The sequence below is a fragment of the Cervus canadensis genome, chromosome 10 (genome assembly GCF_019320065.1).
Source record: "Cervus canadensis isolate Bull #8, Minnesota chromosome 10, ASM1932006v1, whole genome shotgun sequence".
Lineage (NCBI taxonomy): Eukaryota > Metazoa > Chordata > Mammalia > Artiodactyla > Cervidae > Cervus > Cervus canadensis.
Genome location: NC_057395.1, coordinates 39,565,373 through 39,578,465, shown reverse-complemented (window position 1 = coordinate 39,578,465; position 13,093 = coordinate 39,565,373). Strand labels below are relative to the sequence as shown.

Genomic DNA, 13,093 nt, shown 5'->3' with positions numbered 1-13,093 from the left:
TATCACTATATGTGGAATCTAAACCATGACACAAATGAACCTATCTATACAATAGAAACACACTCCCAAATATAGAGACTTGTGGTTGTCAGGGAGAAAGAGGGTAGTGGTGGGACGGAGTGGGAGGTTGGGATTAGCAGATACAAACTATTGTATAGAGAATGGATAAGCAATAAGGTCCTGCTGTAGAGCTCAGGGAACTATATTCAACATCCTGGGATAAACCATAATGGAAAAGAATATGAAAAAGAACACATTTATGTATGCATAACTGAGTCACTTTGCTATGCAGCAGAAATTAACAGGTCCTGCTGTAGAGCTCAGGGAACTATATTCAATATCCTGGGATAAACCATAATGGAAAAGAATATGAAAAGAACATATTTATGTGTGTATAACTGAGTCACTTTGCTATGTAGCAGAAATTAACAAAACATTGTAAATCAACTGCACTTCAATAAAATAAATTAAAAAAAGATTCTTCTCCACATGGAACTCCAGGCAGGGACTTCAGACTGTCAGGGTTTGCTCAGGGTGTTGGTCACTAGTCCCCTGACTTTGTCCGATCTCTGTTGTCCAGGACTATTCTGCCAGTTGTTGGGAGGGTCAGAACTACACTCGGGACACTGAGTTTTGCTTTGTGGCTATCACCCACTGTGTGATTCTTCTGTGTCTGTCCATGTGTGAATGTCTGACATGTTGTCCAAGTCAGGACACTGAGTGAAGGAAATACTGTTAGTAATCACACAGTTCGATTGATAGAAACTGGACAGTCTCAGGACAACTGGGCAGGTGGGCACCCAGACGTGAGCCCAGAGTTGGCGGGGAGGGTGTCCTGCAGAGGAGTCCTGTGCACACAGCTCAGTGACTGGCCGTGTGCTGAGCTCGGTTGGAAGTCTGAGTTGATTCGGGCCTTATTAACCTTTGACTTCACTCAGCAGTTCGACTGACACCCGTGGCTCATCCCCATTGTTTTTGGCGGAAATTTCAGTCTCCCAGGTGGGGCTGCTGTCGTGTCCACAGACCAAGGCCTCTGGGAACAGAGGAAGCTGACCACCTTCAGCTTTAGGCACTTTTCAGCCCTTTCCCCGCCTCTCCGCACCCCGAACGGCTCACTCTGCTTTATGATTGTCTGTCCTTACCACAGGTAGGGCTCCCTCTGGACATGGCACTGAGGTTGTCTCCTGCCCTGCACATTGTCATCCTGGGCCTTCCTCAAAGAAGCAGGAGAAATAACTTAGTCCTTTTAACCTTTGGTGGCAAGTGACTCGACTTAAAAACAAGCTCAAACCTTCGATTTTTCTGCTATTACAAAAGCAGTGCATATTCCCAGTAGACAAATAAGAAACAGAAAATGGAAAATAAGGGAAAGGCATTCCACCCTTTCCCCCGCTTCATTCTGTGATGTAGCGTGTGGACGGTTGGGATCTGAGTCCAGTGGGGATGTTATGAAGGTTCTCTGGGAGGATGGGACCAGGCAGTCAGGTGGGCGGGGGCCACACAGGCTTTGGCATGGCTGTTCCCGGGTGCAGGGGAGACCGTGCTCCCCGTGAGAGCTGTGCCGTCCAGAGCAGGAGGGTGACCTGCTACTTGGACCCCTCACTCCACTGCGAGTGGCTTCCTCTCTCGGCACCTCAGTTTCTCCATCTGGAAAATGGGAACAATGCCGGTTCCCACCTCAAGAGCAGGTGTTTGTCTGTGTGGCTGGTGAAGTTTCAATGACACAATCGTAGATGTGGCCTGCCTGCTACAGTTGTTACTACAGGTCACCTGATGCAATGGACACCAGCTTAGTTCTCTCCAGATGCGGCTGTGTAACCCTGATGGAGTGGGAGTGTGTGGAGGGATAGCTTTGGAATTGCTGTGAATTTATTTTTGTGACTACCTTTTCTCTATAGCGGGTGACATAAAAAATTTCTTTAAAACGTTAAAAAATTTGAGAAATTTAAAAGATTTTTTAAAAAATACATGTCAATAAACATGAATCAACTGGAAAAGAATACAGGGCAAATAGTAGATTTTGGATGTGTCAGAAATCATAAACACAGGATGCAAATGCAGTAAATGGAGAGGTCCCTGCAACCAGCTCTCAGAACCTTGGAACAGCCTTGAGGATTTTGGTTTTTTTACCTAAAAAAAGAGGTGGGATATCACCTCTCTGTCAGGGCAGGAGCTCACCCTCACTGAATCTAAATGACTCAGAGCGCCCCCCCCCCCCCCCCCCCCCGTTCACCCTTGGTAGGTATGGACAGGGGCAGGGTCTTCCATTAGCATTTAATTGTTTTGTTTTTTTATTTTTAATTTTTTAATGAAGTAATAGTTGATTTTTAATATTATGTTAGTTTTAGGTGTACAGTATAGGGTTTCAGTATTTGTATAGGCTATGCTCCATTAGAAGTTACTAGAACTGACCTGATGATGTTTAAATAGTTGGGTTTGGCTAACCTCTAGGACTCATTGTTTACATATATAAACGGTAAGGTGTAGACTTCGAGATTTCTCTCTTTTTTAAAAAAAAATTCCCAGAATCTTAAAATGCTGTAGGTTCTAGCTGAAGGCTTTCACTTGAAAACAAGGTAAAGAAATACCTAAAGCTGCCACGTGTGCTTTTCCGTGTGAGTCGTGAATCTTAAACGTGTTTGGAAAAGAGCAAGAGGTGAGGGAGTTTAAGAGGTGAAAGCACTTTTGCTTTCAGGGCTACAAGCCTTCGTACATACAAGAATCCCTCTGAGGCTGGGAATGAACTTCTGGAGAAGAGGAGAAGGATCTGGGAAGCAGAGTTTTGGAGGAGGCTGGTGGTGGAAGGCAGGAAGTTGGTTTTTTTTTTGCTTGTTTGTTTTGGCCCAATCTGGGAGCACATGAGATCTTAGTTCCCCTTAGTTCTCGCAGGGGTTGAACCTGTGCCGCCTGCGTTGAAAGTGTGGAAGCGTGGAGTCTTAACCTCTGGACCTCCAGGGAAGTCCCAGCAGCTGGGTTTTTTTTTGTTTTAGTTAGACTGGTTTGGGTGTAGATACAGACAGTTGAAGTTTTTAATGGATTTCCATCATCTCTGTGGTTGAGTTGGCAAGGTTGATTTTTCGAGGGTATGTTGGACTCCAGTTAATTTCTCCAGTTCCTTTCTAAAACATGATCTCAAAAGTGAAAGTGTTAGTTGCTCAGTTGTGTCCGACTCTTTGCGACTCAGTGGACTGTAGCCTGCCAGGTCCTCTGTCCAAGGGATTCTCCAGGGAAGAATCCTGGAGTGGGTTGCCTTGCCCTCCTCCAGGGGATCTTCCTGACCCAGGATCGAATCCAGGTCTCTCGAATTGTGGGCAGATATTTTACCATTTGAGCTACTCGAGAAGCCCCCCTGAAGAAAGATGGTCTAGACTAGTGGATCTAGCATCAGCAGCACGTGGAGGGTGTGTTAAAACAGATTCCTCGTCCTCCACCCTAGAAATTCTGATCCAATAGGTCTGGGATCTTTCATATTTCAAATCATTTTCAGATGGTGTGATCCAGGAACCACACTTTGCGAACCACTCGCCTAGATGTAAAACATATACAGTATCCGGGTTGGAGCATTTTCTAAAATTAGACTTTTGGCTCAGAGTCTTGATTTAGAAAAATCTAGACGCTTCTGCTGGTGGAGCTTTTGAAACTGCAGCTGACAGCATCCAAAAGCATAATAAAAACACAAGCGTCCACACATTTCTGAATTCTGGTGCAAACAAAAGAAAACATTTCCAAAAGAATTCTTCCCCCTCTACCAGCAGCTGCACATTCCAGCAGCAGCGACTCACCTTTGGGAGTTTTTCTGGGCAGTTTATCAGATGATTGTCTTCAAAGCGAGAGAATGTGCTTGCAGGGCATCTGATTAATCTCTCTTTTAAGGGCAAATGTGGGCTGGCCTTTTGTTATCATTCTGAGCAGTTTTAAAAGTTGGCTGATGGGACCTAAGGGGTCATTGGGCTTGACCCTGAGAGGAAGGTCAGGGAAGAGCAGAAGGCACCTTTCAGGGTGGGGTCAGGACTCAGCGTTCAACTCCTGACTAATAGAGGGAAGCCCAGGACAGACCCCAGGCCTGTTAGCTCCTGTTAACTTCTGTTAATCGGCTGAATGACCGATTAACTCCTGGCTCCATGTCTCCCTGTCTGTGAGATGAGACTCTATGGTTTCTGAGTTGTCTTTGGCAGAGCCCTTGAGGTCCATGGATTTGCCTGAAGGGCATCTGATGGAGGAGGGTTGCCGGACAGTCAGGGTTCCTATCCTCGCCCACCTCCACCCAACCATCATGTCCCTTAGGAAGCACATCTCTGCTTTGCTTCTATGTGTTGGCTTCCCTGAGATGTTTTGTTTGCAGGATGACACACATGTGGCTACAAAATGTCTGAGGACCCATGGCCTCTAGGGTCCCTTCTATTTCTAAAATTTTTAAGTGTTCTATCCCTTTGTAAGTCATAACACAAAAGGTCTTTAGTTCCAGTAATTGTGTATCAGTTGTGGATGAATTTTTGGTGAAAGTTTCAGATGTTTGAGAATTCCCTATCCCACCCCATCCTCAGCAATCTTGAGGGGTCAAGGGGTGGGGCAGGTAGGAAAACATCCCAAAGAGCTGGCTCACATCTGCACCCAGCACTGCCCGCCTCTGCCCTCAGGGTTAGCTGTTCCTACTAAGCAGGGCCTGCTCCTTGGAGCGGAGAGTCACTTCCACCAGGAACCACCATGCCTGTAGTGGGCAGGGCTGCACCCCTGAGCCCTTGGACCTTCCTTCCTGTCAGTGTGGTCCTGGTAGGATTGTTAGCAAGACAACAGTCACATGATCATGTGGGCCAATCAAAGCTGTCTCTCAGAGATGTCGCCCCCGAGAGGCAGAGATGAGTGCCTTTGGCGCTGGTCATCCTGGGTGTCCAGGCCACAGCGAGTTGCCCACAGTTACTTGCTTTGTTGGGACTGCCCTGGTTTCTATCCTTCCTGAGGCCTGAGTCTTTTTCCCTTGGGGTCTGTAGATTACATGTGATCTTTCTGGCTCCTCAGCCCTTTTCCACTGCTGGGAAGACACCAGGCTTCCTTTCCTTCAGCATTTCTCTGTTGAAGAGGCTTCCCCAGGCTATGTAACAATTCTGAGTAATTCAGAAGCCCATTCACCAGGACCTCCAAGGGGCCTCCCGCCTTCCCTGGAGCGTCTGCGTGAGACCATCAGTAATGCTCTGCTCTCCCAGGGGTGGGCAGCGTGGGTCTTCTGAAATGACAATTCAGCATGATGAACCTAACCCCTGTTAGTACCAGGAGGGCAAGTGTCTCAGAATATCTTGTCCTGTCCACATACATTGACTGTCTTAACTCTGTTCACGCAGAGGTGGAGAATATCTTAAATATTTTAGCAGACTACATTCCACCTCTATGGATGAGAGCCTGTTGCTAACATTCATAGTGCTTTTTAGCAAGTCATTAAGAAGTCAGTAAAGATGCACTTAGCAAGGCCTCAGGTATTGGTAGAAATGCAAGGCAGAGGTGTCTTGGGAAAGGAACAAGGTCCTTGGCCCTGTAACATATCACTGAATTGTTGAAGCATTTAAGTCAATTCCACACATCATATTACCTTCTTATTAAGAGCACAAATACTTCTTCACACCTGTTTGGTTGGTCAAAGGAAGATTGATGAGATAAAAGTTGGTGACTTATCAAAAAGTTTGGTAAGAACGTTTGACCTTCTGTTGTGTCATTTCCAACTTTAAAGGAGCAAACACTCTTCACCTCAGCATTCATGTTAAAAAATGCATTTTGTATTGAAGATGGGTGGTCCCAAGGTACGTGTCAACAGTCCTCGGGAGAAAACTATTAAAATTAAGGTTTCCTACTTGATAGTTTGTCTTTTGACTTCATCGGTGATTTCTTTTGCTGTGCACAGCTTTTGAGTTTGATATAGTCTTGCTTGGGCTTCCCCAATGGCTCAGTGGTAAAGAAACATCTGCAATGCAGGAGATGCTGAAGATGTGGATTTGGTCCCTGGGTTGGGAAGATCCCCTGGAGAAGAAAATGGCAATCCACTCAAGTATTCTTGCCTGGGAAATCCCATGGATAGAGAAGCTGGTGGGCTACAATCTGTGGCGTGGCAAAAGATGCCACATGACTGAATAAAACAGCAGCAAGAAATAGTCTTACTTGTCAATTTTTTATTTTGTTGCTTGTGCTTTAAGTGTCACGTCCAAAAATTCATTGCCGACACCCATGTCAGGGAGGTTTTTTCCTGTTTCTTCTTGGAGTTTTGTTTCAGTATAAAATTATTTAAGTCTCTAACCCATTTCCCTGCTCCAGTACTCTTGCCTGGAAAATCCCATGGATGGAGGAGCGTGGTAGGCTGCAGTCCATGGGGTCGCTAGGAGTCAGACACGACTGAGCGACTTCCCTTTCACTTTTCACTTTCATGCATTGGAGAAGGAAATGCCAACCCACTCCAGTATTCTTGCCTGGAGAATCCCAGGGACTGCAGCACACCAGGCCTCCCTGTCCTTTACTATCTCCTGGAGTTTACTCAAATTCATGTTCATTGATTCAGTGATGCCATCCCACCATCCCATCCTTTGTCACCCCCTTCTCCTCCTGCCCTCAATCTTTCCCAGCATAAGGGTCTTTTCCAATGATTTGGCTCCTCACATCAGGTGGCCAAAGCTTTGGAGCTTCAGCATCAGTCCTTCCAATGAATATAATTTAGAGTTGATTTCCTTTAGGATTGATTGGTTTGATCTCCTTTTTTCAAGGGGCTCTCAAGAGGCTTCTCCAGCACCATAATTCGAAAGTGTGTTAGTCGCTTAGTCATGTCCAGCTCTTTGTGACCCCATGGACTGTAGCCCTCCAGGCTCCTCTGCCCATGAAATTTTCCAGGCAAGAATACTGAAGTGGGTTGCCGTTTCCTCCTCCACAGGATCTTCCCCACCCAGGGACTGAACCTGCGTCTCGTGCACTGCAGGTAGATTCTTTACCATATGAGCCACCAGGGAAGCAATTTTAAGGTTATTGGCATGCAAGCATACTGTTGCTCCCTGATCTTTCTAGATCAAGGCTTCTCAGCCCTGGCATTATTGGCATTAGGGACTGGAGGTTTATTTGTTGTGTGAGGTTGTCCTATGTATTATGAGATGTTTAGCAGCATCTGTGACCCCTACCCACTCAATGCCGGTAGTAGCACTCCACTTCCCAAATGGTGACAATTAAAAGTGTGTCCATATTGTGCCAAATGTCCCCAAGGGGGCAGAATCACCCCCACCTGAGAGCTACTGTGCTAGACCAGGTCCAGTGGGCTAACCCAATGCTCTGCTAGAAATGCAGAATCCCGGACACCCTCCCAGACCTACCAAATAGCAGTCTGCATGTTAACCAGACCCCCGGTGGTCTGTGTGTTCAGATTTCACACCCACCCCATGGCCTCTCCGAGTCGGAATTGTGACCCTCTCATTGCAGGAGGCAGACGAAGCCCTGCTACGTAACCTGCGTCTTCAGATTGAAGCCCAGTTTCTGCAGGATGACATCAGTGCGGCCAAGGACAGGTACAAAAAGGTAACAACAACCCCTCTTGCAGCCCTTTCCCACCGGAAACTAGTCCGGGGCTCTTGTGGCTGGAAAATGAGACAGCTGGAGTGGGCTACTCAGGCGAACTGGGCTGAACAGTGCTTAGTGAACCAGACGTGCAGAGGGGGAAGGTGGTTTTGGGGTGTGTGTGCCAGGGGTTGGGGTGGGAGCCAGTATCTATGAGAGACATTACAGTCCACAGAGTGATTGCACGCGGATCTGTCTTGATTAGGCTGTTGCCTATCAACTGGTTCAGGTCAGAAAATGGAGAAAGTGCAAAAACTGTAAATTTTCACTGCTGCCTCTGAGGGAACATGTGGCCTGCAGGAGCCCCCTGGAGAAGGAAACGGCAACCCACTCCAGCATTCTCGCCTGGGAAATGCCATGGACAGAGGAGCCTGGTGGGCTATTGTCCACGGGGTCGCAGAGAGTCAGACACAACTTAGCGACTAAACAGCAATAGCAGGAGCCTCCTCTCAAGTACTGCTGTGTTCTGCCCTCAGCCCTACCCGCTTCTCATAGCCTCATGCCGCAGTGGGGTGGGGGTGCTTGGTGTTCTGGGAAAGTCCAGTCCCAGATCTGTGTAACCTAAGGCCAGTGGTCTAACCTCTCTGAGCGTGTGCATCTTAAAAATGCAAGTGCCAGACACTCCTTTCCTGCCCACCTGTGTCACCTGAGCACAGCAGACCTGAGGGCTGACCTCTCCAGGAACCTGGCCTCCCTCCAGCTTCAGTGTCTGTGTCTCTGCCTCAGGACCTGCTCCAGGCGGTGGAGGGCGACTCTTGTGTAGATAAAAGGAGGCATCAGGCACCCTCCGAGCAGGTCACTGTCTGATGTCCCTAGGGTCACATTGGCCCGGAGGGAGAAACTCAGGCAGTTCAGGTTTTAATGAGGACTCTTTCTTTCCCTGACAGAATCTTCTGGAGATTCAGACCTATGTCACCATCCTGCAGCAGATCATCCAGACCACCCCGCAGGCAGCCGCCATAACGAGTGGGATGCGGGAGGTAAGGGCAGGAGCCCCAGTAGTGGGGTGGCCACACGTGGGCATTGGTCCTGCAGCCCCAGGTGCCCAGAGGCCCAGGGAGAGGCATCAGGTTGGACTGTCTGGGGGCCGCAACCCGACCTGAGCATTCATATTCAAGTTTACTCTTCTGCTCTTTCAGTCTCTCAGTGAACAAGGGTATCTAGACATTTGAGGACATAAACTCTGCTGCTGACCGTCTTCCTAGGTGTTTGTCCTCTCGAGGATCACAGGCTATTCTTCCTTGTCTAGCTTATAAGAAACTACCAGACTATCTCCCAAGCTCTGTAGCATCGCTGCATCCCCGCCCTCAGCCACAGATGGGAGCTTCTGTTGCTTTGCTTTCTTGCCTGCACTGGGGATGTTGGGCTTTTATTTTGGTTTTGCTGTTCTAATAGTTGTGTTGTGTATCTTGTTATGAGCATTGTTTTTTTTTTTTTTTAGCCACACCACATGGTTTGCAGGAATCTTAATTCCCGAAAGGGATCAAACCTTCAGCAGTGAAAGCACAGAATCCTAACCACTGGACCACCAGGGAATTCCTTGTTGAGTATCTTTTCAGTCAAGACATGTGGATGCTTATCTGCCATCCATGTATCTATGATTCACAAATCTTCTTTGTTGGACCAAGACCCAAGTCTTTTGCATATATATATACATATGTATATATATATGTAATTGGGTTGTTTGTTTTCTTATTCCCCTTATCAATTTGACCATAATTTTGAATCCAGAAAATTGAAGATAGTGAGTGACTGTGTTTTTCACATCAGGCCCTGTTAATGATGAGGCAAGTCTGGGACATGAAAACTGTCAGGACAGGTTAGAGATGGTTGAAGCTGTTTTGGGATTTGGGTGTAAAACTGTATTCTCAGTATAATGTTTCAGATTCCTTCCTCACTCAGCTGTTTAACAGTTCAACAGGATATTGACCTATATTTTTTCCTACTGTGGTTTATGGGATTTTGTGATGCGTGATATGGTATGTGTAGAAATACACTGAGAAGGATACAGATTAAAACAGAAATGTCATGTGGTCTTTCTCTGGAGAAGTGTTACACTGAGGGCAGGGTTTTGTGGACTGTTCAGAGATTCTGTGTTTGTCTGCAAAGATGACTTAGGATAGAAGCCTGCCTAAGCCCACACCTTGTAGAAGCAGTGGGCAAGGTTAGCTGATTGGTTTATGTTTATTTGAATCCAACTTTTTATATCAAAGCTAAAGAAATCCCCAAATTTGCTTTTGGGACATAGTTGAACCTTGCCAGGTAACATCTGAGAGGCAGAAGGGTTACTTTTTTTGGCCTTGATGGGGATATTCTTGTCCACATTGCTTACCATTGATGCCAAGTGAACTGTGTGCATGTGTGTTTAGCTGCTTTAGTTGTGTCCAACTCAGTGTGACCCTATGGACTGTAGCCCACCAGGCTCCTCTGTCCATGGGGTTCTGCAGGCAAGAATACTGGAGTAGGGTGCCATATCCTCCTCCAGGGGATCTTCCCAATCCAGGGATCACACCCATATCTCTTTATGTCTCCTGCATTGGCAGGTGGGTTCTTTACCACTAGTGCCCCCTGGGAAGTCACAAGTGAACTGGTCTAAAACACAGCTTTTCCTAAAACATAATTTTCTTTGTCAGAGATTTCTTTCCAGACACTTTATTGTATTTTGCAAACATTTTCCCCTTTAATTCAAAGGTGTGTTATATCAGAGCACACTTACAAAATCATAATAGTTTGTTTCCTTGTAGCCCCATTTGTCTGAGTTGTAGGAACGTAGAACTGTCCAGACCTAGTTTGATGGCCTTAGTGATTGTTAGAGACCCTCAGCATCACCTGGGAACTTGAGAAAACCGCAGACTCTCCAGCCAGACCCCCCCAGCAGACCCACTGAGTCACAGTCCCCATTTCAGCAAGATGCTCAGGGATTCATGTGCACTTTACAAAGCACATTTAGGCCCTGGTGCCTCCTTCTTTGCTTGTAAGGGCGCTAATCCCACCATGGGGGCCCCACTCTAGTGACCTCATCTTCACCTCCCTTCCTGCCAAAGTCCCAGCCCAGATGCCTTCCCATGGCGGGAGGGGGTCAGGGACTCAACCTGTGAATCTGGGGGGGGATGTGAATGTGCAGATCACAGGAGGCCTCTCCCCGCCTCTCCGTGTTTCCTCTCATGACAAGTGTGTGATGCTGAGTCTGGCTTCTTTGTGTAGGAGAAGCTCCTGACGGAACGGGAAGCCGCCGCCCTGCAGTGCCAGCTGGAGGACGGCCGGGAGATGCTCTGCCTCCTACAGGCCCAGAGAACCGAGCTGCAGGCCCAGGTGCGCCCCACCCTCCGTCTGCAGGTTCATTCTGGTGTCTCGAGCCTGCAGAGATGTGCGCGCGTTTGTCTCACTGTGTTGTTTTGTTGTTGTTTAGTCCCTCTGTTGTGTCCAACTCTTTGTGACCCCATGGGCTCTATAGCCTGCCAGGCTCTTCTGTCCATGGGATTCTCCAGGCAAGAATACTGGAGTGGGTTGCCATCCCGTCCTCCAGGGGATCTTTCTGACACAGGGATTGAACCCAAATTTCCTGCATCTCCTGCATTGCACGTGGATTCTTTACCACTGAGCAACCAGGGAAGCCCTGTCTCACTGTAAATTCTCACAAATTGGCACACCTGTGTGCCCAGCCCTCAAGTGACAGACAGCGTCCCTAGGGGGATGACCAGCTGTCTGCATAGACGGAGGGCTGCCCAGGACACTGCCCTTCCTGCTCAGACTGGAAAGGCTCTGGGCCAGAGGGGACAGTGAAAGTGAAAGTGAAGTCGCTTGTTTTTTTTGTATGACTCTTTGCGACCCCATGGACTGTAGCCAATGAGGTTCCTCCATCCATGGAATTTTCCAGGCAAGAGTTCTGGAGTGGGTTGCCATTTCCTTCTCCAGGGGATCTTCCTGACCCAGGGATCAAACCCGGGTCTCCCGCATTGCAAGCAGACGTTTTTACCTTCTGAGCCACCAGAGAAGCAGGGACAATAGATCCCACTAATTTCTGGCTCCCAAGAGGTTCCCTCAGGCCCCCTCCCCCACCAAGGGTAAGCTCCCACCCGTGCATAACCAACCCGTTTTGCCCAGTTTAAAATTGTTGGTTAAAAATAAGAAATGGACACAGATTGATTGGGGTTTTTAGTCCTCCACTCACTTGAATCTGTGCTTCCTGCTTCTGACCTGAACTCTCTTCTCTGAAATCTGACTGCAGCCCTGGAGAGAGGGGCTGTTTCTGCATTTGCTTCTGCTCAGAATTTGTTAGTGGAAACTTTGCATTTTCACCCCACCCCTTTTCTTTTCTTGGTGAAGCTTAATTTGCAAACAACTCACCAGAAAAGCTCAATCCTATTTCTACGGACTTTCTTTGTGGTTCACAAGCCTTGCGGGGCATCTCCATGATTCCTCCAGTTTCTTTCTCTGGTTCCATGTATCTGGCTGTTCTGATGGGGACGTTGGGTTAGAACACACTCCTTCTTGTTTGACCACATTTCCCAAATCCAAAAGTAAATTGATGTTTGGTTTGACACGTACATGTAAAGGACTAGAGAACAAGAATTTAAAAAATCTGCGCCTCTACGTAGACCATTAAATGTTATATGTTACTCTCTGTCTCTACTCCACCAATGCCACCAGAAGAATCACATGTTGGAGCCCTGTGGGATATGGTGCTTTTCGTCAGTTCTCAGTGTTACCAAATTTCAGGCCCTGAGTCCAGAATCTCTATTCCTGCCCCACGCACCACATGCCCCTCACTGTGCAGTGACTCAGGGGCTTCAGAAAGCACATGGGGGTCTGCACATGGTCCCCAAGGCAGAGACCCTGGCTGCCCTTAAAACTCGTCCTGCTCTGGCGACAAACTGTGGCTTGAGGACCAGACGCATCGATTTGGTGACTTGATAAATATGTGATTTTCTCTGAGGCTCTGAGAGGATGGAGGGAGGGTATGTGTGTGTATGTGTGCACATGTGTGTATAATGTGTGTGCATATTTTTGTATGTGTGTACATGTGTATGCATATATGTGTGTATAAGTTGTATGTGTGTGTACGTGTGGGTGTGTGTACATGTGTGTGTGTGAATAAGCATTTGGAGAAGTGGACACAAGCCCAGTCACGTTGGCAGAATTCTGTTCTGTGTGCCTGTGGGAACAAGGATCCTGTTTCTTTACTGCCAGGAGTCATTCCAGATGCCGCCCACTCTCTTTGGTGGGTGGCCTCCTCCATCTTCAGGGACATTGACTCTTTCTCATGCATCTGCTCTCTTTGGTTTCTACTCTTGAGGGCTCATGTGATCAGGAATAATCCAGAATGATCTCCCTATTTTTTAAGCTAAACTGCTTAAGAACCTTGCTTACATCTGGAAAGTCTCTTTGCCAGCTAACACCACAGAGTCTTGGGCAGAAGCTAAGGGGTAAAGGTCACCGGGGCCAAAAGTCTGCCTGATTAGCTCAAATTAAAACACACACATGTCTGGACCCACCTGAGAGTTTCTGACTCAGTAGG

The 13,093-nt window shown here is 47.5% G+C and overlaps 1 protein-coding gene across 3 annotated transcripts in view; it reads left to right on the top strand.

Annotated features, from left to right (window-relative positions):
• BFSP1 (beaded filament structural protein 1) overlaps positions 1-13,093 on the top strand; it is a 65,337-nt gene that overhangs the window by 37,499 nt on the left and 14,745 nt on the right. For all 3 annotated transcript variants that reach the window (XM_043479070.1, XM_043479069.1, XM_043479071.1), the window contains exons 3-5: positions 7,441-7,536; positions 8,463-8,555; positions 10,780-10,887. In XM_043479070.1, the coding sequence (XP_043335005.1) occupies positions 7,441-7,536; positions 8,463-8,555; positions 10,780-10,887 (297 nt within the window). The remainder of the gene's footprint in view (positions 1-7,440; positions 7,537-8,462; positions 8,556-10,779; positions 10,888-13,093) is intronic.